Source organism: Trachurus trachurus (assembly GCF_905171665.1).
Source record: "Trachurus trachurus genome assembly, chromosome: 15".
Classification (NCBI taxonomy): Eukaryota; Metazoa; Chordata; class Actinopteri; order Carangiformes; family Carangidae; genus Trachurus; species Trachurus trachurus.
In genome coordinates this window covers 28,756,878-28,783,217 of record NC_139906.1, presented here as the reverse complement: position 1 = coordinate 28,783,217, position 26,340 = coordinate 28,756,878, and the positions used below count along the sequence as shown (strand labels likewise).

At 40.9% G+C, this 26,340-nt stretch overlaps 2 protein-coding genes across 2 annotated transcripts in view; one reads left to right on the top strand and one right to left on the bottom strand.

Annotated features, from left to right (window-relative positions):
• On the top strand, positions 1-24,527 carry LOC310998091 (galactose mutarotase-like). Its single transcript, XM_083987990.1, has 9 exons — positions 1-104; positions 786-980; positions 2,629-2,783; positions 14,211-14,324; positions 15,050-15,142; positions 15,324-15,405; positions 20,642-20,792; positions 20,889-21,063; positions 23,734-24,527. Exons 2-9 carry the CDS (start codon positions 794-796, stop codon positions 23,809-23,811), a joined length of 1,035 nt encoding a protein of 344 aa, XP_083844116.1. The 5' UTR covers positions 1-104; positions 786-793; the 3' UTR covers positions 23,812-24,527.
• Positions 1-26,340, bottom strand: part of LOC310998082 (heterogeneous nuclear ribonucleoprotein L-like) — a 156,703-nt gene that overhangs the window by 111,764 nt on the left and 18,599 nt on the right. The window lies entirely within an intron of this gene.

Sequence of the window (26,340 nt, the reverse complement as noted above, 5' to 3'; positions counted from 1 at the left end):
CAGCAGGAGACGTCAGCGCCGTGGTCCGAATCGAAAGCAGAAAGCATAGACTGATCCAACCGTCTTTGACTGATCCAAAGTCTGTTGATGAAGTGTGTGTTCAGGTGAGTCACATGAAGCGGAGCAGTCACAGCTGTAGATAGGTTAGTAGGCTAGGTTAGTTTGTCTCTGACTCCGATGTTACAGACACAGGTTGTGATCAGTCATGTGATGACAGCAGAAAGTTTAACTTCACTGCACTGCACAAGTTGAGTGTGTTTACGTGTGAACCCGTGGTTGTGCACATGACAACACTCGTGACAAGTCGTTTAGCCGTTCAGACGCGCGTGCATTGTCAACGTAGCCTACATAGGCTGCATAATTGCGTGTAATGTCAGGTAAGGGACATAATCGGCTATAGTAGTGTATATTGTTATGATGATGATAATTGCAGAAGTCTGTTTTTATGGTTTTGGGTTTCAGTAAATTTTTCTCAAACATAAAACTTTTTTTTTCTACAGTTAGATGACAGTGAAACAATAAGCCACTTTAAATGTTGATGCAGCAAGGAATTGTGGGAGAGTTATTCTTTATTCATTTTTATAAAGTAAGGTCCAGATGTTTCCTCTGCTGAAGGGGATAAGGTGTGGTAGTCTACAGCCAGACACCTTGACTCTAGTTGTAGATGTTGATACAGAAATACACTCAAAACCATGAACCTTCTACCCAACAGTAAACAACAGTGTGGAAAAAGAATAGGTGTGAAGAATATGTGAAGTTTTTATTTCTTGTTGTGTTGCTGAAAGAGTCCAAGATGACTGAGGTGAGCCATCAGCCGTGGGGGGAGGCGTCGGGCCTGGGCAGTGTGGACCTGTGGGTCCTCCAGTCGTCCCAGGTGCGAGTGGAAGTCCTGACCCTGGGGGCCATCATCAGGTCTGTGTGCAGCAGAGGGACGGACGGAAAGACGGAGGATGTAGTCCTGGGCTACGACAACCTGGAAGGTATAGGAATGATGTCTATGTCCAATGAAATGGTCGATTATGGAATTAGATATTGATTAAAAAATGATGGTCACTGTAGTTCTGTAGGAAGGCAGAGCAGGTTGTTTGTCCACAGAGAGAAGCTCTGATTTGATCCTAGAGATGAAATGACTGCAGCCCTGAAAAGTGAAGCTATGAGCTGCTGCAAAGAGACCTCACAAGCCCAAAAACACTAACATGTAAAGTAGATGTATAAAATGCTATAAGATAACTATATGCAACAGAAATTACATCACACAACGGCCACCATAATATACTGTCCACTAATGGTTTGGATGTATTCCTGTAGTTTAACTGTTGCGTTAAGTCACTAGATTTATTTTATTTTATTAAGTTTATGGACAGTTTACACAGACATTAAACAGAAGAATGTTAAAATGCATGTACCTGATTTAGCAGAGAGCTAATTTCCATCTAACACCATTTGCTTGGTTGTTATGAATTTCACCAAAAACCTTTTAAACTAAGGACAATCAAACACAGGGACATTGTCCACCACATAAATCTCTGCTCCACGTGGTCTTTAAAACAAAACTGTAAGAGCTACATATGATAGAACAGTACAGGGACATCTGTCCAGAGCTGAGGGACTCAGAGGGACTGACATGACTGAAAGCCAGGTATTGTTGTAGTGATGGAGAGTAGGAGTGACGTGTGTTGTGTTGTCAGGTAGGGATGTCACGATTACTTGTTTTCACAATTAATCGTGTTATTTAACTGACGTAACATTGAATTGGTAGGAATTTAAATGTTAGCATGTCATTTTTAAATAAAAAAAGATTAAAATAAACGTTAACATTTGGTATAGATGACAATTTATGACCTGAATATTTCAAACATTTCCCCTGGGGATTAAGAATTGGTCATATATTAAAGCAGAAGTAAGTGATATATTTGTGTTAATATAAGTCTTAAATAGTTATATCTTCCGACAGCAATCACTTACATAGAGTGTTTGGTCTGAATCACGGGTCTCTCAGTCCCTCTGCTCTGCTCTGAGCCGAGGAGAAAACATTTATCGTATCCTACAGTTTTTATCCAATGAGGAGAGAGAACGGCATGCAGGGCTGTGTGTGCAGCCAAGGGACGCCGTGAATGTGGCGACGTAGGGACGACGACTGTTATGGTGCGTTCAAGGAAACTCGTTTTTTTCCGACCTGTGAAGTCGTACCAGTTCGATCTGGTACATAGACTGTACAAAAAGACGTACTGGTACGATTTCACGGGTCGGAAGTTACGAGTGGCCGTTATAGTGACTTTCACCGGTAAAACAGGTAGAAAAAACACGAGTGGGTTGCCTGGAACGCTACAAAGTCGTAAGTTGTGACTTGAAGCTGTAATTTATGATTTCAAAAGCCTGCCTGGAACGCAGCATTAGCGAAAACGACCGGATCACTCACTTCTGCTTTAATAGATACTTGAAATATTTTGTGTAAACAATGTGTAATGTCATTATATTTTGACTATACTTGATTTTACACATTCATAGTATTGTGAAATTAATGAATGCATAATAATCATGATAATCATGATAATCATAGTACCATGATCATTTCTCTGACAATAATCGTACCAAGAAAATGTTAAATCGTGACATCCCTATTGTCAGGTTATATGTCAGATAAGCGCTACCTGGGAGCGGTGGTGGGCCGCGTGGCCAACAGGATCGCCCGCGGACGCTTCGTCATGGAGGGAAAAGAGTTCCAGCTGGACATCAACAACGGGCCCAATGCTCTGCATGGAGGACTGAGAGGCTTCAACAAGGTAGGACATGAGTTTATGTTTCATCAGCCTGAAGGAGTGTGTAGTTACTATACAGTTTTTCTCGATTGCTAAGACACATTTCTCGAAAGCTTCTCTCCTTTTCTCTAAACTGTGAACACAAACCCCAATTTTCAAGCTACATTCACAAAACCTCAGACTCTTCTTGCAAAACCAAACTTTCACCTCAAAACACTTCAATCTGTGCCCAAAACTGAACTATGTTGTCAAATCGTGCCCCGAGTCAATCAAAATTAAAAACACTACTGAGCAGTCACTAAACACTACCTAGAAAAATAGAAAACACAATGCTCAGCACATGAAGCTGTAGAAATAAATGTTTATCGTTCACTGTAGGCTAAATGCATGTTGCAAAACAAAAAACCTGTGCATTTAGGCTAAATGCACAGGATTTCTGTTTTTTGTAAAAAAAAAAAAAAAAACAGAAATCCTGTGCATTTTACACGTAGCACTTGTACATTACAAAAACAAAGAGAAATCTTGTGCATTTAGCACTTGTATACAGTAAGCCTACGTAAAAATAATAAAATAAAGTATAAAAATATAGAAATGAGAAGTGCACAACTCAACCACAGCATCATTTCTCTGTACTGGATCAGGCCACAGGACTTCATCCTGAACTAGCTTACAGTATATGTGCCCTCACATCATTGGACACAAGTGTGATCAATTTTGAGTTGTTGTGTTCAACCGGTGAAACCTGTGCTTTAGTTGTGTTTGACTTTTGCCACCTGTGCTCAGCATTATGCAACACAGGTGCATCACAATGTAAATGTGTTGGTAAGTTGTGTCTAAACAGGTGAAAAGTGCTGATGGTTTTGCCAAAAGAAGTGACTGATTCAATCAGTGGGTTCAGGCAACTGAGAATCTGGTTCAGACAACAGGGTTTAGTGTTTTAGCAATTGAGAAAAACTGTAAACTGAAATAAAACCTGCGTGGAAAAATTCAGCACGGCTGCAGGTAAATAACAGCGAGTTGGTGCAGACTGTCGGTGTATTGATGCAGCCTGTTGTGTTCACACACCAGCACACACCACACAGAGGAATAGTGAAGGGATCATCATGACAGGTGTTTGCAAGCATTACAATTGGTTACCCAACATTACTGTATTTCCATAATACCCATAATCCCTTGCATTTTTTGGGCTGTGCTCTCACTGTGCTTTGACTTGTTCCCTGCAGTTTCTTACCCTCCTGAAGAAAACACTGCTTGGTGTACACACAACACAACATAACACAGCAAAACACAACACACGAATACTGTGCACACTCTGCTCGGCCCTTTGATCTACTCTAAGGATAAATGTTCATAAATAAATGAAGAAAACACTCTCTATGAAACAAACTCGGCCTGATAAACATCAGATTATTGATTCAGTGTTTTTCACTCAGCCATGTTCACAGCTCTGTGAACTAGAAGCTGAATTCTTCATGCTCAAAGTGTCATGAACGCTGCTATTCATCCACATGTCGTCAAGATGTTTCACATAACAGCTTAAATGCAACCTCATGATGGCACTGAAGAAAAAAGGAGGATTACAGTTTTTCTCAATTGTTTACACACAATTTCTGGTTCTTGAGGCACAATGGCCTCAACATAGATACTCATGCACCAACCCCCTGAACCAAGTCTGCTAAACTACAAGCACAATTCCTGCTTTACATTCAATTTGCAGTTGTATAACACACTTTTTTCAAAACACTACACACAATTTTCTGCGTTTGGCACAATTTTCATGAAGAAAATCTCTTGTTTTCACGAGTAACACACTGTTATTCAAAATTCTAAAGTTAGTTTCCCTACTATGCAGGGTAAACACCTGTCACACAGTTTTACAATTAGCAATCAGAGCTTCAGCAAAAAAGGGAAACAGGCAGTGGTGGACTGACACCAAAAAGAGAGAAACCAAACAGAGAGAGGCCACACACATACAGTAACACAAACACACACACACACACACATATATATATATAGCAGTGATCATAATGACGATGAGAAAAGAAAATGCATTGATCACCAAAATTGCATGTTGATGGAAGGATTCAAACCTAGACTAGAACAAAGTCTTTGACTACAAAGAGTGCTGCTCTACTAGGTGAGCTACATGTTAGTCTCATCCCATCAAAATTATGTGTTCACTCTTTCAAAATAGTTTTTTTTTTTTGTGGTCACATCAGCACGGCTGCATCGTCACACACCCACCTCGGTCGCGTCTTCATGCATTTCATTTGTTACCGTGTATTTGAGTGTTCTGAGTATCAAAACAATATTCTAAAATTTTACAACACATTTATATATATATAGCCTACTGTCTGTAGTTACAGTTAAAAAAAAATAGAAGTGTAGAAGTGTTTTCCATTCATCATAGTGTTTTACACTCAGCACATCAGTGTTCAACTGGTTCTTATAAATGCCTAGTCATATGATGGTTTGTGTGTGTCATTTGAGACTAAAATAGCATTTTGAGAAGAAATAACATTGTTTTGAATGTAAAGTTTCATTTTGCAGGAGAAGTGAGGGGTTTTGGCCATTGTGTGTGTGTGTGTTTTTGGATTTGTGTGTAGATGTCTGAGAGTACGAGGCATGCTTTCAGAAAATGTGTGTAAACAATTGAGAACTCACACTCACACTCACATCACTTTACTCAACCAGACTCGTCAGAAAGGCTAACAAGATCATAGCAGACCACTCTCATCCGGCACATCATCTCTTTAATCTCCTCCCATCAGGCAGGAGATACAGAAGCATCAAAAGTAAAACATCACGCTTCAGAGACAGCACCTATCTCCAAGCCATCAGACTCATGAACTCACATTGACTTCACTATTGCACTTTGCACCATACTGTGTACACGATGTTGCTGGGTACTGTTCCCTGTCATTTGTAAATTGTATTGTATTTTGTAATTTATTCTGTCCCCCGCATGTGTTTTTCATGTGGGGTCGTGTCGTGTTGTATGTACTGGAGAGCAAACCAAGACAAATTCCTTGTCACTGGTTGACATGGCAATACATTTTCTATGACTATGACTATGACTATGAGAAAAACTGTAAGGGTAGGGTTGGAGATTCTGGAAAAACAGTTCTATTTCACATCCCTCCATCAGCCGAACATTTCATGAGATCTCTGGGTTTCCTGACGTGGTCGGTGATAGGTGCGTTGCAGCCTCCATCCACCAGTGACGCTTGTATCAATCACATAAACTATGACTATTAATGTCCAGATATTTAATGGTAGCGCCCTCTCCCTGTTGAAGGTGGTAATGTCAGTAAATTCTCTTCTTGGCCGTCTTCCGTGTCTCCATGTGGGCAGGACGGGACCTCTAAAGCAGGAATATATCGGGGTGGGGTGTGACATTTACGATCATTTTCAGCCACCAGATTTATCAACAACACGCCGGTTCTACACCGAAATCGGCAGCGTACACACTTTTAGTAAATCACACGTGACACTGATATTTACACCAGATTCTACACCAGATTCTATGCAAGTTTGATAAATGAGGGTGACGAGGAGGGAGAGAGGCCGCAGCTTGATTGGGTGTAGGCAGAACTAGACATGAAGGCATCTGATTGGTTTTTGCTTTCCGGAGCAAAAAGCATTGATTGGTCAGAGTTGTATCAGTCCTGCAGCTGATTATTTTCGTTCTCTTTTCTGAATACATAATGTATTGATTACTCTCAGAATAGAAGGACAATTTCAGTCACAAAGTGTTTGTGAACATGATTACCAACCATAACTTTAAGAGAGGAAGAGGAATTCATCAGCTGGGGACCATGAACCTTAAAGGGAAACAACCTGGGCCCTGTTTTCATATGTTTTTCTGTATACGTGAGTGATGGATAATACAATTATTGAGGTGGCTCCAGTATGGAGCTGGGCAGGCAGCCTGCAGCCCAGCTAACGCTCTTCAACCGGGCAAGTGGCTCCCGTCAAAGTTCACCCTATCCACCACTTTATTTTCCCATAATCCATTGCGTCACACCACAACGGAAGTCGGTTTTAGTAGCATTCTAGCGAGCGGCTAACTGGTAGCGTTAGCCACCGGTGTAGGTACCAAATGTGGGGGTCCGGGCTGCCAAAACCGGTTTGACTAAATCTGATGTTTGTTAATTAAGTCTAGAAAACGAATTATTGAACAAACACCACCACTTCTGTGTGCACGTTTTTGTAATTAGTCATGGTTATCGTAGTTGTTAGCTTTGCTGCTGCTGACAGCTAACAGCAGCAGCAAACTAACATCAGGACATCAGCTGTCAAAACCCTCCCGTTGTCGGACACGACATGAAACTACTGCAGTTAGCTCAGTCATGTTGTAACTAGGATATCCGCTGGAGAAAATATTTTTTTCATGGGCCATTTGAGTTATTTAAGACTGCTTACAGCTAACGGTTAGCCCAGCTAATCTAAAATGTTTGTTCAACAATTCGTTTTATAGACTTCATAAACATCAGAGTAGTCGCAACGGTGATATAGTGACGTGAAAATGTGACATAAAGCTAAAACCTTGTCCGTATTGTTCTCATTAAAATTACGTGATGATTATAAAGTCATCACAGCCAATGTCTATCAACAATACAGTAACGGTGGAATGGAGTGTCATGGCGACACCCAGCGTCATTCTCCGGAAAGTGGTGGATAGATAGTTACAATGAGTGTCCAACAACATACTAGAAAGGAGAAATGAACGTATGTCTCTACCTTTACCTGGAGGTCGCTGTTTGCTGTGATCTGTGTCCAAATCTCACCACGCTAGAAATCTCGTTCTGAAATCTTGCAATAACTTGCGGCAAAACACCGGTGCGGAGTACTGTTACCTGACTGAGGGGAAGAGAGACGACCGGAGCATTTCCAAATTGTAGCAACAAAATGCTGGGCTACTCTTGGCGCAGCTTTCACAGACTACCTTACTTCGACCAAACACGCTGAAGTTCTGGCTAGCTGTGCTACAAATGGATGCTGACACTCTGTCTGCGCCGTTGCCGTGCCAACCACAGGGTCTGCAGCCACTTTGACCGGGGATGACTACTGCCAGTCAGAAGAAGAAGAGACGCGCTAACCTCTATTCGGTTATAAAAAAGTCTCACGTTAATGTGGATGAATCTCCGCTACCCACACTTGTTAATGGGCCCATTTTCGATAAATATATCGTTCCGTCTCTATCGTTATTTTGTTATTATTAGTGGTGGCGGAAATGCTGGTCGAGCCGACCAGCGTTTCCTTCGTTGCGAATCATGAGAATAACGCAGCTGCATCGCCGTTTATGGTCGGAACTACGATGGTATGTGAACCTCTTTGAACCTCTGACTTTAATTATTGATGAATGAAAACATGAGTCCGTCTTGCGCCCGGTCAAAGAAATGTACGGTGCGCGCGGAGGCTCATAAATGAAAACGCTTCGCTTTTCCAAAACTCCTCGTTGTCCCTTTAAGACATTTCACCAGATGTTGACAACATTTCCCCCTGCTGGTGTAGCCAGAGGAAATGCCCCCCAGTCAGTAGGGTTCATCCTGAGGAAACATGAACGTCTGTATCCTGTAGATGTTGGGATACACTACCAGTCAAAAGTTTGGACACAATTTCTCATTCTGGGTCTCTCTTTATTTTTATCACCTTCTGCATTGTAGATAGGAACACATATGGAGTTATGTTGTAAACACATAACATATGTTATCTTACGAGATGGTTTGGGATGAGTTGGACCACAGAGTGAAGGTTAAAAAAAGAAGAAATCCAAAATCTAAAACATATTCTGCTTTGTTCAATACTTTTGTGTTCACTATATAATTCCATATGTTCCCTTATAGTTTTAATGTCTGCAGTTGTAGAAAATAATAAAAAATAAAGAAGAAACACTGAATGAGAAATCTTTTGACTAGTACTGTACTTCAGTCGACATGGTGTCCCTCACTCTGACCTCTGCCATAACTAAATGTGAATAAAGTAGAATTCAGAGAAAACAGAACAGTTTATTGAATCAATAAATGAATAGAAAATAATGAAAATGATTTTTAGAGATTTTATTTTTTGGTGTGTGGAAATAATTGGGCAGTGCTTTAATGTCCTGATTGAAGTAGCCTGTCAGACTAGCTGTCTCATGAGCTTCAACACAGACAGGCTTTTATTAATGCACTGCCTGAGGTGATGGGACGGACATCAGACAGGACAGTGTTTTAAACTGAAGCTGTAAAGCAAAGAGAAGAGGGGCGGCCTGCATGTGGTCACGCTGTGGCAATCAAAGAGGAATTAGCTCAGTGTAAAGTGTCTGTTCACACACAGAGCTGTGTGAACAAGGCTTCGTTCTTCAGTCACACAGCTCCACAATGTCCTTGACATTTTTGAGGCTGATCTCAATATAGAAATCTATCAGTGAACACTGTTCATTTTATGAAAACACAGAATATAAAGACAGATTTATCATGAGGGTCTCTTAGATTTTAATATCAAAGATAGAAGTTACCGTTCATACTCATTCATATGCATCTCATGTGATATATATTATATGTGATGGAGATACATTTGACACCCGGCACTGAATGAAAAGGTGTCAGTGAGGTACCACCTACTCAACACATGTCCTCTGCCACTTGTCCCACCTCACTTTTTCTCAGTGTTTCCCATTCCTCCATTTACTTCATTGCTACCTTCATGGAGGCATGTTTCTGTCTGTCCATACGTTACTGTGATATCTCAGTTTAATGGCCCTCAGAGAAGTTCTTCTAATATTTTGGCACCAGAGTCCAAATTCGAGTCATGGTGACCTCACGAAACATGTTTTATCCTCTTGAACATGGTAGCTCAAGACCACCTTGAGGAATTAGATTTTGATTTTTAGACTTTTTTCGTTTAGTTATGCCTGTTTAGCCTGTACTCTGTGTTTTATTCTTCCGTTCCATCTGTATTATTTTAACTGCACTCGTTCATAGGCCATACCATGCTGCCTCTGGCACTTTCAGAGCAGGTTGTGTGAATGATTGCATGTAGAAACTGATTTGCCTTTTTTGGAGATACATGAAGTTATCTGTATCTGTAAGATGAACTGTTAGACTTTGGTGGTCAGGGTCAAAGGTCAAAGTGATCTCATGTTCTTCTGAATGAAATCAGTCAACACAGGAATCAGGGACACGTCTGTGACACTGTGACCTCACAAATTCATTCATTAATTATGACACAGTTTAACTATAAGAATAAAATGAAGAGTTGTTGTTTAGTATTCAAATGATCACTGCGCAAAAAACCCAAGAATCCCTGCCCGGATATTACCGGATATGATTCAAATATGAGGATATCCATACATGATACTCTTCGGACAGCAATTGTGATCAATTTCATGTCCGGAGCATATCATCCGGGATATGGGACCACTTTATTCTTGCTTGAACATGCTTGCTTCATACAGTATTTATCCCAGATACTGTATGTGACATATCCAGAAAACCACTCGTAAAATATCGTATCAGAAATGGACAGCTGTCATATCTGGAGATGATTTATTACTCATATCCAAAACACTACTTCTATCTTAAAGGGACAATGAGGAGTTTCTATTTGGTTATAAAAAAGTCTCACGTTAATGTGGATGAATCTACGTTACCCACACTTGTTAATGGGCCCATTTTCGATAAATATATCGTTTTGTCTCTTATCGTTATTTTGTTATTATTAGTGGTGGTGGAAATGCTGGGCGAGCCGACCAGCGTTTCTTTACTTTCGGTTTCGTGGCGAGTCATGAGAATAACGTCGCCGAATCACCGTTTATGGTGGGAACTACGACGGTATCTGATCGTCTTCGAACCTCTGACTTTAATTCTTGATGAATGAAAACATGAGTCTGTCTTGCGCCGGTCAAATAATTTCACGGTGCGCGGAGGCTCATAAATGTAGCCTACCGTAGTGTGAAAACACTTCGCTTTTCCAAAACTCCTCGTTGTCCCTTTAATTAAGATACTGTATTCATACCACCTGTAACCATATTTGAAGTCCTGACACCATTTGTAGTTTAATTCCAGATATTGTATTGATACCAACTATAATATAATATTTATACCTCCTGTAGCCATATTTCAAGTCCCAACACCATTTTTATTTTACTCATGGATATTGTATTGATACCGCCTGTAACCATATTTCAAGTCGCAACAGAAGTCGCAACAGAAATTATAGCAAAGTCCTAACACTGGGCACCAGAGACATGTCTATACATACAGTATGTGTAATTGTGTATGTATTCGGATATTTTCCCCTCCGAATTGGGAACAGGACATATGGGGCGTGACAACTCATTGCAGTTTGTGATTTTAATTACATCTTTTCAGATCATGAACCATCAACCCATCATGAAGCAAGTAAAAACCTTAAAACATATTGAACAAGGTCAGAAGGTCACTGTGTGACAGCATAACGCCATGCATTGGAGACTGGAACCATATTTTCTGAAGCTCTAGTTTTGTTTTTGTTTTTTTCTCTATTTCAAATGGGTAAAATCCTCATTCACTGGAGAATAGTGTGGAGTGCACTGATGCACTCAGGCGCTCCACGTCCCTCTCATGTGTTAACAGGTTTTCTCAGTCAATTTGATGCAGTTCTCACATCAGAAACCTAATTCTCAAAAGTATTAATGCTGCTCTCAGAACAGTTAATTGTCCCCACACAGATTAGCATTTCTCATTGGATTTGTTCACACCTTTCACCCAAGACATTTTCTCATTGTGTTGATGTGTCTCATCCCATTGTGACAACTCATTAATACAGTTTACTGCTTCATTAGAGTTCTCACTCACCGTGATACACAGCTGCACTGCAAAGTGTTTTCAATCCAATCACTTCTTAATTTATGTACAGAGAAATGTCCGTCACTCACATACATACAGTATACATACTATACTTAGTTACAGTATTTAATCTTCTAAGTTTGATTATATAATTTAGTCTCTCTATTTTCTGATTCATAGTTTATCATTCTGTTTTCCTCAGTTTTACAATAACGGCTTATTACAGACAGTTTTTTAATAACTACTTTCACACATCTTTCCACTAAGATTCATTTTATTAAAACTCTACACACAAATCCAAAAATTGCAAGTAGCACATATCTACTAAAAATGAAACATAGAAGTGAAAATATCATTCAGTGAAAACGTATAAATACATCAAGTGTCTGAATCAAATGCCAAACACTGTTTACATTACAGTAAATATTTTGGATGAACCATGTTCCTAGTCTAAAAACTCTAAAAACTATTTTCTACAGACTTCTCATTCCCACACATTGTGGAATAGATAGAGTTCAGTGAAGTGCTGAGAGGTCGACACAGTCATGGTGCAGTAAAAAGTCATACAGTGTTATTTTTACAAACATGTTACGTTGTTGAAGTGAATTTGCAGGTTTTGACACATCAACAGGGTGTTGCCTGAGAACTGCCTTGAGAGCGGTGAGGATGACGTTTCCCATGTGAGAAATGCATCACTGTATTTTTATGTTGAACAGGAAAGTGAGATGAGATCACTTAACACAATGGTAACTGTGGGACATAGGTGTGAACTCCTCATAGCTGACCACTTGTGACTGGTACATTGTAGTTAAGAATAAACTTGTGAATATACATATAACAGTATTTTAAACAGTAAAATTAATTTGAGATCATAGTACTGTCATTCGTATTTTTATGACCTTCTGGGACTGTCTATGGCTCCTCTTAATGCTATAACACTTGATGCATGACTCTTATGCACTGAAAATATCGAACACTTTTATCTTCTTGACAAATTATTGGATAAGACTTCTGCTGTCTTCTATTGACTTGTGCCTCCACTTCATTTTGTAATGAAAGTTATTTTTAGTTTGATAGTAACTGAACTCCCCCAAAAAAGTAAAAAAATGTTTTATTTCAGTCAATAATTTCTCCCCTTATCCCCCTATTAAAGGGACTTGAGGCAGGATCAAGAAATAAGACTCATTAGTGCAGATATTTCAGTGCAGTTTTTCAACCTTGGGGTCGGGACCCCACGTGGGGTCGTCTGGAATTCAAATGGGGTCGCCTGAAATGTCTAGTAATTGAAAAAAAAATACTGATTCTATTCTATACTTTCACTTTCTCGGATATAAATTGAGTTCAAATAAAATGCATCATAAAATATGAGCTGGTGCATCTTGATTAACATGCAGTCGTGATCAAAATTGGGTCTTGAGGGGCGGTGCTGGTAGAGCACCCGCCCCATGTGTGGAGCTAATAGTCCTCACTGCAGGCGGCCCTGGTTCGATTCCCGTGTCAAGCAGCCCTATCCTGCGTGTCATTCCCCCCTCTCTGCCTCCCATTTCCTGTCTCTCTCTCAACTCTCCTGTCCATTAGAGGCAAGAAAGCCCCAAAAATATACTTATAGGTGAGGAACCACTGCATTAGTGACACGACGGCTGTAACTGCAGCCATCAGCCAAGCCGGGGCAGGAGCACACATGAACTCTTCACAGCAGTGCAGCTGATGCTGTGACACTGTGGTTATATTCAAAACCACATACTGTGCTGCTAGTGCTGTATGTCGCCTTCTGATTTGGCCAAAATCTAGTATGTAGTTGACAGTATGCAAACAAAAGCACAATCTGCAGTATGCGAAAAAAAAAAAAAACAGATGTCGTACTGATTTGGAAAATATGTCCAGTATGCATCTGACCCATGTATGTATAGATCCATGATCTGACCAATCTGACCAGTCTACATTGTGTACTGTATCCCACAATGCAATGCGCCCCTGACCTCTCTCTAACCCTAACCAAAGACGGTTTAGAGAAGTGAAGTATCTTTGTCATGTACTGTAACCAGGTTATATAACTTAAAAAAATAAATAATTAATGTAGACTGATCGGCTAAACGTGTGGGTAGTGCCTCAAAAGATGTGCCATTTCTTTGCAATGTTTGCTTTGAATTTGGATCTGTTTTCCAAGAGAAATGCCTCAAAGAAGGTCAGGGAAGTCTCCATTTTACAGGAAAACAGTCAAAATGTGAAATTGAAGTGGAGATTTTCCTGATACTGCAATAATGAAATGAGCAGAACTTCAACTTCTTGACTGCTCTCCATCAGACTGATGAGGCCTCATATCTCATATCTCATATCTATCTATCTATCTATCTATCTATCTACAGTGTATCTATCTATCTATCTATCTATCTATCTATCTATCTATCTATCTATCTATCTATCTATCTATCTATCTATCTATCTATCTATCTATCTATCTATCTATCTATCTATCTATCTATCTATCTATCTATCTATCTATCTATCTATCTATCTATCTGTGCATCAGTGAAGATCTGCATGTGCTTCCTGTAAATCTAGAACATTACACCGTTTAACATCTGGTAAAAACCACTGATTTCACTTCATAAAGTGTATAACTGTGTGTGTCTGACAGGCTATCTGGCTGGCTGCAGCAGTGGAGGGTGGTGTGCAGCTGAGTCTCACCAGTCCAGATGGAGACCAGGGTTATCCTGGAGAGGTCCAGGTGTCCGTCACCTACACCCTACAGGTAAACACACCTGACTCGCAACCAAATTTAGTTTGTGTGTGTTAGATCTGTCTCAGTGTGATGGGGTTTGTCTCATGGATGATTCAGTTTAAAGATCCCATATTATACTGTATTTGAAATGTATTGCCCCAAACTGATCCGTGGTCCTGAATGTCGGCTGTCTAAAAGTCGCTCAAATGAGCTCTACTGAGAACAAGCTGTTTCTGTGCCTGCACCTTTAAGTAACATGGTTACTGTACACGGCAAAGATTATTACCACTTTATGACTTAAAATTGGTCGGTATTTCATCAATTTAGCTCAGGAGTTTCTTGCTGTGCACTGCAGCCATAGAAATAGACGTGGTAGGCGTTTGATCACGCTGAGGGGCCGGCCTCACTCCCGTCGTGACATCACCACAGGAGCTGAGTCTGAACAGCCTGTATGAGCACCGTTTTACCAGTCGTGGGCTGCAGAGTCGATGCAGGACCCGTTTGCTTTCCTCATTCTAGGAGTTGGTAGGCTCAGGGAGGATCAGTTTATGTATGTAGAGACCAGAAAAAACCTGTTTTTCATCATATGGGACCTTTAATGTGAAATCAAACTGGTAAAACTGAACAACCTGATGTAAATGTTGAGTAAATTAAATATTTGTCACAAACTCATAACCAGGCATTTTGATTTGAATATAAATAGATGGTTTACAGATGTGTACTTGAGCTCAGTAAGATCTGAACTGTGTTTTCAGGGTGAAACACTAACTGCTGACTATCAAGCCAGGTCAACTAAGACCACCCCCATCAACCTGACCAACCACTCCTACTTCAACCTGGCTGGACAGGTAAAAACTCTTCAGTCAGTCAGTCAGTCAGTCAGTCTGTCTGTCTGTCTGTCTGTCTGTCTGTCTGTCTGTCTGTCTGTCTGTCTTTTCTCAGTAAGGAAATCTGACTGAGCTTAAGGCAAAAGAGCAGCAGGTGTGTGTGGAGGGTGACAGGTGTGTGTGTGTGTGTGTGTGTGTGCAGGGTGCAGCAGACATCTACGACCACCAGGTGTCCATCAGTGCTCAGTCCTACCTGCCTGTGGACGACACATCCATCCCTACAGGTACAACACTGATTGATGTGAATGAAGTTTAGATAGACCAGATTTAAAAAAAAAAAAAAATGCTCGAATGCAACACAAATTGATTTACAGATGTGGACAAAATGGTTGGTATGCTTCTGTCAAAGAAGGAAAAACTCACAATTGTCACTGAAACAACTTGAAACTGACAAAAGTAAAAGACCAAAGGACGTTCTCCCATCAGCTCATTGTACACAGAATCTGTGCAGGTTACAATGAAATCTCAAGACTATCAAAGCATTCTGGAGCCAAATGTGCTGCCCAGTGTCAGGAAGCCCGGTCTAATGCTGCATTTGAGACAAGTCGGAATTCGGATCTTTCCCAGTTGAAAACTCAGAGTTCCGACTTCAAAGCGTTCGAGACGCACCATGGCAGAATGACCAAAAACATGGAGGACCAGAACGAACTTTGTATTCAAAGGGCTTCACGTAAGGCATAAAAACATTATAAAGGGCACAAAAATAATTTAAAAAAAAGGACTTTTTAATGTATTTTGGCATTTAAATGCATTTTAATTGATGTTTTACTGTAGGCTGTGACGTCAGACAACTGATTCTTGGTGAAGTCGGGGTTGATTTTTTTTCTCCGACTTCGCCGAGTTGGAGTTCTGACTTGAGGTGGCGTTTGATTGCACTTTTTCAAGTCGGAGGTTATCATTACTTTTGTCAGTTTCAAGTTATTTCAGCGTGAACTGTGGGAATTTCTATCTTTAACACAAGAGTACCAACGATTTTGTCCACATCTTTATATGTGACATAAAGCTTCTAATGCTCAGAGTTCCTGACAACGAAGGGTAAATCCATAAAGTTCACTTCAAATATTTGAACAGTTCCACATTGTTTCTTGTTCAGGCTCAGCAGGTTACATCAATATAGAGAGAAGTGGGAGAGTTCACCCAGTTAGGTCGTTCAAAAAGAACTGAACACATGGTCACTAAATGTTTCTTGTGCAGCTGTGTGTCATAAACAGAGAGTTGAGAGAAACTTTGAAGTTGTCTAAATGTTTATGTACAACAAGCTCATTTTAGCTCAGTCCATCTGATCTCTCTCTCTCTGTCTGTGTCTGTGTGTTTCCTGCTTTGGTCTCTTTCCAACATCTTACATGCAATTAACAATATTTAATTCTTTCCCTTTTGATTGATGCAAGCATTTCTAAAATTCATTTTCAGCCCTATCTGTTTGGGGTATTGTGTGTGGACGCAGTAACCCTGATCCCACATCCACCCTTGAAAACATGAGGTTCACACATCACATACTGTTTGTGCAGTAAAACACTGGTACAGCTAATCAGTTCCAGCTCAACAACAGCAGGTATTAGATGTTTTTTCTTTTTCTTTTTTTCTCAAATAAAAAGTGGAGCACTAACCTTCTGGGAGGAAATTCACCATGTCGACATTATGCTTCTTTATAGGGGTGGGAGAAAAAATCTGTTCATATAAATATTGCGATATCTTTTTTGACGATTTAATCGATTTTTTTTTAATCGATTTTTTTTATTTTATTTTTTTTATATTGTGCAATGTGCATTTGTTAGCATTTTTTACATACAGAAAGTACAGGTTTTGAAAAGGGTTTAAGTTCACTTTATAATAGAGTATGTTAATTTATAGGCTCCTACAGTATTTGTGTGCAGATAAATGTTAAAAATGCAGACTAAAAATCGAGAGAATCGGCAATATCGTAGAATCACAATTTAAATCAAATCGAATCGGGAGAATAGCATATCATCCCAGCCCTACTTCTTTATGTTTTTCCTCAGACTGACATCTTGTCTTTTTTTTAGCTGCACAGCAGAATGATCTTCTCCACTAAACACTCTGTGTCTGTGTCAGGAGATCAGCGCTGTTGTCTCTCTGTTGCAGTTTTATGTGACTGTCAATGACTCTTTGCGCTTGGCACAGTATTAGCTTTAATTATGGTGTACGCTTGCTGTAATAACTGTTAGTACGACGTGTGGAAGCTCGAACACTTGTACTTTTGTGTGGGAGTGTTTCTTCATGCTCTGTCAGACAAACATTCATTACTCTGCAATTAGCTTTGGTTTCCCCTGGAGACAGAGGAGTTAATGACGGCCTATTTATATCACAGGATCAGTGTTACAATGGAAATCCACCTCAAAGGCCGAATTAGAGCATGACTTAAAAAATCTGGAATAAATGCGCAGTCAAAATTAGTGGTGTGTACTCAGTGCTCCCGCCCTGTGTTCTCTGCCTGTCAGATCTCCAACAGGAGGAGGGCTCCGGGCTGAGATGAAGTTGTATTTACAGTAAATCTGTGTTTCTCTCTTTTATATCTCAGCCCTCTGTTCATGCTCAAAAACAAGCTTCTCCAAAGCTTCTGCAAAAATCTACAGTACAGTATACCCAGCTGTGAGGCAGTGACGTTAAGAAGGATGCTCTCCGACCCGCACTGCCTGTCTTATCGCTGACGCTCAGTCAGTGCTCAGCACGGCTTCTCCTCAGCTATGATCTCATTTCGTCTTTAACCTGGATTTATGATGATTCCGTCAGAAGAAGAACAACATCTGAAAATCATTTAATCGCTGTGGCGCAACGGACTGTAGGTAAACAGAGAGCAGGAGGCTGAACACAGCTGTAAGAGGATGAAACTGCCATGGTCGACACTGTGACAGCTAAGTTAAAGGGATAGTTCAGCATTTTGGCAGATTGTCCCATTGCCATAATCCCTATAGTCATAGCAGTAGGTTTGTTACCTTTAATCGTCGGTGCAAGCTATTTTTAGAACAGCGGAGCAGAGCCGTGAGCTGCTCAGAGCTGCGCTACAGAGGCTAATGGAATTCCTTGCTTTCCCACACCAAACTCATCAAATACACAATCCAACAACTCCAAAACATTCTGGTGGACAAGTTGTGACCTGCACATTCACCACGCTATGAGATAATAACGGAACTTTGCGAGACTGAGTTGTTTTCGAGGTAAATTCATGCGAAACCGTTGATGCACGTTCCTGTCAAGGGCAGTTTTTCAGCAAGCAGCCTCTGCATTTACCTCTAAAACAACTCTGTCTCATAACGTTCCATTATTATCTCATAGCGTGGTGAATGTGCAGGTCACAACTTGTCCACCAGAGCGTTTTGGAGTTGTTGGATTGTGTATTTGATGAGTTTGATGAGGGAAACCAAGAAATCCCATGAGCCTCCGTAGCGTAGCTCTGAGCAGCTCGCGGCTCTGCTCCACCATTCTAAAAATAGTTTGCACCGACAAATAAAGGTAATGACCCTACTACTAAAACTATAGGGATTATGGCAATGGGCCAGTTTGCCAAAATGTTGAACTATCCCTTTAAGGGAAAGACCTTCTGCTGTCTGACTCTTTATAGTCACTAAATGTCCATAATGCAGAAACTGCGGGAAAGTAGTTATTTTATCAAGGTGCAGGTCAAATAAATGAAAAGATAAAAATAAATACAAAGATAAAGAGTTATTCACTGCATAAAAATCATTCTTAAAGAGACAGCGTCACCCTGCCCACACTGAACACACAAAGGCCTGCAGAGAACACACAGCACAGCAAGCTAGCAATTATAGTGAATTATTTCTACGACAGTGTGTCCTATGATACAATGCAGCTCTTTGTTGATGGTGATGATTAGTGGCCATGAAACAATGAATTGATGACACATGGTTTTCACATGAAAGCAGTGGTTTTAAAAACGGATAGCAGACACGATCTCTGACACCATGGACTGAATCGTCTGAATGACCTGGAGGAGAAGATGAGGTTTTCTAGAGCTGAGACTTCTCCTGATCTCTGTCTCGTTGATAGAAACATGAGCAGAACATCTGTATAGTGATGGAAACACCTGTAGATATAATAAAATCTTATGGAGTTTATGTCACAGCTGGGTTGGCGCATGCTAGAAGAAATCACTGAGGTGGAAATCTGATAAAAAACCAAGTATAGACATGTGTGAGATGAAGTAATATTTGGAGAAAGAAATGTGATACACAGCTTTGACATTCAGAATAAAAGCAGCACCCAGTCAAGTTATAGACAGGTGTTACTGTTCAGTTAATGTCATTTGTTATTTATAACCACTGAACAAAAGCACAGAGCACAAACACTTGAATCCGTGTCCTCTCCTGTGTGCTGCGGCGGTCAGGTGTGAAGTCGACACTGTGTATGATTAATGCATGATTTATATGTGAGGATGAAGTCTAGTTAACACGCTGTGACTCGCCTGCTTCAGTCTATAGGGGGGGATTAGTTATTACTGTGTTTTCACTACTTTCTCTAACATCGTTTAGGTTGTTCTGCTCTGATAATTACACACTGCAGCCTGTGTTTCTGAGAACATTTTATTCCTCTCTGTGTAAATTTCCCCTAAAGAATCCAAACTTAAAGGGATACGCCAACATTTTTTTCATCCATGACAAGCAGAAAGACACCATCCTTTCGACTGTGCGTGCAGTAACAAGGGAGATAGAGACCATATCGCCCGTAATTAGCTTAGCTCAAACGCTGGAAGTGTATAGGTAGTGTTAGCCTGCCTCCTACCCGAGCTGAAATCAGCAGTCAGAAGCTGATTTCATTTTAGCTCTAAACTCTGTAATATCTATCACTTTATCCACATTTCAAACATTTTTAGGCGAGAAAGTAGCCGTTTAGATCAGCAGTGTGTCGTTAATTTGCCTAAATACCAGCTGTTTACAATTTTGTGCAGACGAATTCAGCGCTACTCAAACTAGCCGTTGTGACCAACGCACTTCCGGTTACTTTCACAAAATAAAACACCCGTTGCCCTTTACATACAGAAAACCATGACGATAGAATTTGTGCTTTTACTTTGAAATAGGAAGCTAACCTACCCTCGATGTAGCTAGCTTGAACCAGAATAAACCATCTTTGCTTGAACCCTCCGTTTTGACCGATCTAGTCCCGTTACCGGCATTTGACCGCTCAAGATGCCTTACCGGAGAGTTTTGTCAGCTCTCTGAGACGAAGATCGGCCCGCCGGTTTCCGTTTAGAGTTGCTGAAGAGTTTCTCTGATGACTTTAGGTGGAGGCAGGCTAACACTACCTATACACTTCCAGTGTTTGAACTAAGCTAATTAGCGGTGCGCCAGCTCTGCTGTATCTCCCTTTTTACTGCATGCACAGTGGAAAGGATGGTGTCTATCTGCTGGTCATGGACTCTGGAGTGAGGCAAGACACGAAAAAAAAACGGCGTATCCCTTTAATAACTTCATGTATCCACAGGAGAGATCAGAGCAGTGGAGGCCACGCCCTTTGACCTCAGGAAGCCTGTTCCGATTGGCCCTCGGCTGAAGGAGGTTCCAGGTCCAGGGTTTGACCACAACTTCTGTCTGTCATCACCTGGGGACGCCTGGACAGAGAGACACACTGCCAGGTCAGTCACACACACACACACGCTTTTACACACAGTCACATACAACAACACACATGACTTTATCTTGAATAAAGGAAACTTCCTTATTAACCTCAGGGTGAGTCACCCGGCCAGTGGGCGTGTCTTGGAGGTTTCTAGCAGCCAACCAGGAGTCCAGTTCTACACTGCCAACTACCTGGACGGCTCCATCATAGGAAAGGGCGGGGCCAAGTACGGGAAGCACTGCTCCTTCTGTCTGGAGACACAGAATTGGCCTGATGCTGTCAACCAGGTATGATGATGATGATGATGATGGTGATGGTGATGATTGTTCTTAAAGGTATTCAGAAAAGAAAATTGAATTTGAGCCCACTGTGGGTCCTAACATTAGTGTAATAACTCATCTATCAGACAATGTAGCCCAAACTTTGTGAAAAATTCTATTTTCGAGTAAATCCGGGATGAAAGTGGGGTAGTTTTTTTCACATTGGATAATGCAGGCACACGAATTATGTGTCATGTTGCTCACGATTCATCAGCCAATACTATTAGATCGGTCATCCGTCAATCAACATCTGGGACACACACACACACACACCGAGCTCGGTCTCGCCCCAAACGTTGAATATCCCGCCCGCTTGATAACGACCAATCAAATTTGTTTTCCTTACTCGGGTAAACTCGTGCAGCAATTCGTGGAAACTCGTAGAAGGAGGCGCAGGACAAACTGCCATTTCTGAACACCTTTAAAGGTCCAGTGTGTAATATTTGGCAAAGGTTATCGGCAACATCTGAATATACTACCCATGAATATATTTGTGTAAGTGTATAATCGCTATAAAATAAAATTAGTTTGGTTTTCGTAGCCTTATAATTATTCTTTTATATAAACATATAACAAGGGTCTTGCTTTAGAGTGTCGCCATCTTTGTACGGCAGCCCGAACGCAAAATCCAGCCAGTCAGAGAGCAGATTTTGCGAGTCTCGCGTTCATAAGTAAACCAACAAAGAAGAATGTGGAAGGAAAGAAGAAGGAGGAGGAAACAGCAGACATATCGTAAAATGGTTTAGATCTTCACCTCATCGCTCCATAGCCTACTCCTGAAATACTCCCAGTCGTGGTAAACATGTTTTTTGTCACTTTGCTGACGGGAGGGGTGAGCGCGAGTGAGTAGTTGCAGTCTAGGATCTGAATGCCAGATGTCTGGGTTTTACCCTTCATTTTACATACTGGACCTTTAAACGTAATTCAGTAATAATGTGATACACGAAAAACCAAAATGAAACCATGAGTTAGACCTTCCTGATTGAAACAGCTCAGCCACAGCAGGTGTGTAGCAGCTGATGAGGACAGTTGTTGGAGACAAGTGTCTTGTTTTTCACAAGTAAATTGGGTGGTGGTGAATGTTTACTCAAACATTAGGGTTTATCTGTGTTCAGTCTGTTAGTGGAGTTGTTCAGATGCTACCGTTGGAAATGATTCAGATAGTGTTTTAGATACCAGTACACTGTCTGATATAATGTAATGTATTAATACTTCATAAACCTGTTTAAACAGCAGGTTACCTGAAATCAATTCCTCTTCTATCCTCTAAAAAGATGATCCACACAGGAAGCTGTGCTGTGCAGCCGCTGGCAGCTCTACTGTTTTAGAGCAGTGAGGAAGGATTGATTTCTGGAAAATTGTGTAACATGAGCAGTTATCAAAATGTCAGCAATTTAGCAACATACTCCACAAGAAAGCCCCATCGATGAAAAGGTAATGTAAGGACAAGCAGTGCAGGAGATGTTATTTATTCCTACATTTATTTATTGAATATTGAATATGACCAAGAGTCAGATTAGATCACAGAAAGATTGTATAGTGTGTAATGCATCAGTCATATCACATCTGGGTTGGGGTATAAGATCAGTTCTTGGTACAATCAGTGTCAGAACGGAACAAGTGGCATCAGAACATTGACTATTTAAGTTTGTGAAAGCTCGATCAGTTGCTTACCAGCATGATTGTAATTTAGTGAAATTCATATAATGTTCTGGCATGGTGATTAAGCCAACCAATCAAATCACTGCAATCGATCTCTGCCGTTGAACCACACGAATACAGGACTGAGACATGCCAGACAACAAGACGAGGCTGTTGTTCACGTAAGATGGACCAATATGGACACGTGTACAGACACACATGTGATCTGCTTTGACAGTCTGGAACTGGACTGCAGCTCTGTACTATCTGCTGTTGTGTCATGTTATGTTGGACTGTCAAAAGAGAAACATTTGATGAAGAGAATGTATTCTGAGGGTACCGGGGGCGGGACTAGATAAGCTTTTGCTTCTCCCGCTTTCCTTTTCGACCATGTTGCTGTATTACTTAAAGGGACAACGAGGAGTTTTGGAAAAGCGAAGTGTTTTCACACTACATTTATGAGCCTCCGCACCGTGAAATTCTTTGACCGGCGCAAGACAGACTCATGTTTTCATTCATCAAGAATTAAAGTCAGAGGTTGGAAGACGATCACATACCGTCGTAGTTCCCACCATAAACGGCGATTAGGCGGCGTTATTCTCATGACCACGAAACCGAAAGTAAAGAAACGCTGGTCGGCTCGCCCAGCATTTCCACCACCACTAATAATAACAAAATAACGATAGAGACAAAACTATATATTTATCGAAAATGGGCCCATTAACAAGTGTGGGTAACGTAGATTCATCCACATTAATATGAGACTTTTTTATTGTCGCGGAATTTTTCGTTCTGCCGCTGGAGAAACTCCTCGTTGTCCCTTTAAACTGAGATGAAGTGTGATGAAGTCTGATTTAACTAACATGTCCAAAATGAAAATAAAAATTAAGAAACTCTGGTTGAGTGTTAGTCAGCCAAGCAAAGTGATCTACAACTCTTTGCAACAGATACCAGCTACTGTACATCCCCTGTGTTTGTGTGTGTGTCTGTGTCTAGGTGTTGTTTCCTGACTGTCTCCTGCGTCCTGGTGAGAACTACCACCATGTCACCCGCTTCACCTTCACCACTGTGTGATCTGACATCGACCAGCAGGGGGCCACAGAAGAAGAGAGCCGGCTACCTTCAAGCAGAAAGTCAAGTCCATTAATTAACTGAACATATCAGTTTTCCCACTCCGTAGTATAATTATGTACATAGAGCCCAGCAATCAGGGCCTTTTCATTGCTCTTTTACCTCTCTTTAACTCAGAGTAAGTGCAGAGTGTTTTAAATGTGATGTACTGTACTGTGTGCTGTAATGAGCTCTCAGAGTAATGGAGCCTAGCTCTGCAGGCCCACCGTGGGGCAGCGATAGGATGCTCTCAAAGTGCTATACTGTGACATATTTCAAACATGAAACTTAAAAGTCATTAAGAGTCAGAACATTCACATTAGTTCTATTCACCTTTTTTTTTTTTGTTAAAACTGAATTACAGGTATTCACTTGTTTTTATTCTGTGACAACCTTTATACTGACCTGCCACTTATTTGCTGTCTGACCTGAAATGGATGGTTCCTTTATATAATTGGCCCCTAAATATTTCAAATTGACCTTTATACATAGCCTGCAGTGCTCTTTTTAAGAGGGAGATAAACATCATAGAACAAGAAATATATGTCATAAAAAGTCTCTCAGTTGAACTTGCTCATACATGTAGACAGTTACAAGACTTAATGTGATGTTTTTAAACGAATGATGAGTGAATCATTTCTTTTCATGTTTTGTAAGGTTCTGTCATGATCTGACATGCTCCAAATAAAAATCAGGTATTTGTTAGGTTTTTGTATTTTTTATGGTGTCTGCCATTTTAATCTAAGAAGCTATTCCACATCAGTTTTGCTATTGAAAAGCAAACACTCTAAAGCTCAATATGTCACATCCACTCCACCTTATAAATCCGAGGGGATGATTTGTGTCGATGTGTCAGATTCACCTCTGTCCACTGAATGGTTGTTGCCCATCCGTTCCTGTCAGTGCGGTGTTGAGAATTAGAGAGAAGTCGGGCTGAGGCTGTTCATATTATTTATGCATTATTGATGTTATGTAACGCTGCACTGTGTGTGTGTGTAGGCCTATGTGTGTGTGTGCGTGTCTTCACCTGTGTGTGCTCAGAATCTTTACACAAGCTCAACTACCCCTGGAGCGCTGAGTGAGGAGGCTGTTTTGGGTGAGAGGGCATCCTACTACTCTGCCAAGAGATGTGTTTGTTGCTATGGCAACCTCTCATCCATCACTCAGAGATGGGATTTTTATTTAAAAAAAAAAAAAAAAACTGGTGTAAACTGTGAGCCTCCCAACCCAGCGCAGAAAACTCATGTCCATCAAACAGTGGCTGAGCAGCTTCCATGAGGAGTGATTGTAGAAGAAGAGTGTGCGACTGACTTATTACTCAGCATCAGGACACAACGGCTGAGGAGTGAGAGTCTAACTCACACTGGTAACAGTTTTACAGACACAGAGGAACCAACATCACAACCCTCTCTCAGTGGAGCAGTTTTATTTCCTCTCATATACTGTTTCCCTTGGTGTTTTTACAACAGATAGCTACACACTGTGATGTCACCACTGCTCATTTCTTAATTCCTGAAATCACATCTATCACACTTGTCTTAAAGGGATACGCCAACATTTTTTTTCATGTCTTGCCTCACTCCCGAGTCCATGACCAGCAGATAGACACCATCCTTTCCACTGTGCGTGCAGTAACAAGGGAGATAGGCTACAGGCAGAGCTGATGCACCACTAATTAGCTTAGCTCAAACGCTGCATAGGTAGTGTTAGCCTGCCTCCACCTAAAGTCATCAGAGAAACTCTTCAGCAACTCTAAACGGAAACCAGCGGGCCGATCTTCGTCTCAGAGCTGACAAAACTCTCCGGTAAGGCATCTTGAGCGGTCAAATGCCGGTAACGGGACGAGATCGGTCAAAACGGAGGTTTCAAAGACGGTTTATTTTGGTTCAAGATAGCTACATCGAGGGTAGATTAGCTTCCTATTTCAAAGTAAAAGCACAAATTCTATCGTCATGGTTTTCTGTATGTAAAGGGCAACGGGTGTTTTATTTTGTGAAAGTAACCCCAAAGTGCGTTGGTCACAACGGCTAGCTTGAGTAGCGCCAAATTCGTCCGAACAAAATTGTAAACAGCTGGTATTTAGACAAATTAACGACACACTGCTGATCTAAACGACTACTTTCTCGCCTTAAAATGTTTGAAATGTCGATAAAGTGATCATTTTAGAGCTAAAATGAAATCAGCTTCTGACTGCTGATTTTGGCTCCGGTAGGAGGCAGGCTAACACTACCTATACACTTCCAGCGTTTGAGCTAAGCTAATTAGCGGTGCGCCAGCTCTGCCCGTATCTCCCTTGTTAGGATGGTGTCTATCTGCTGGTCATGGACTCGGGAGTGAGCCAAGACACACAAAAAAAATATTGGTGTATCCCTTTAACAAAATCATCAGTCGTTCAACTTTGAGGACAACATGTTCACCTGCTGCCTAATACTGTATATCCCACCCACCAACAGGTGCCACAATGAAGTGTTATTCAGTGTTATTCACTTCACC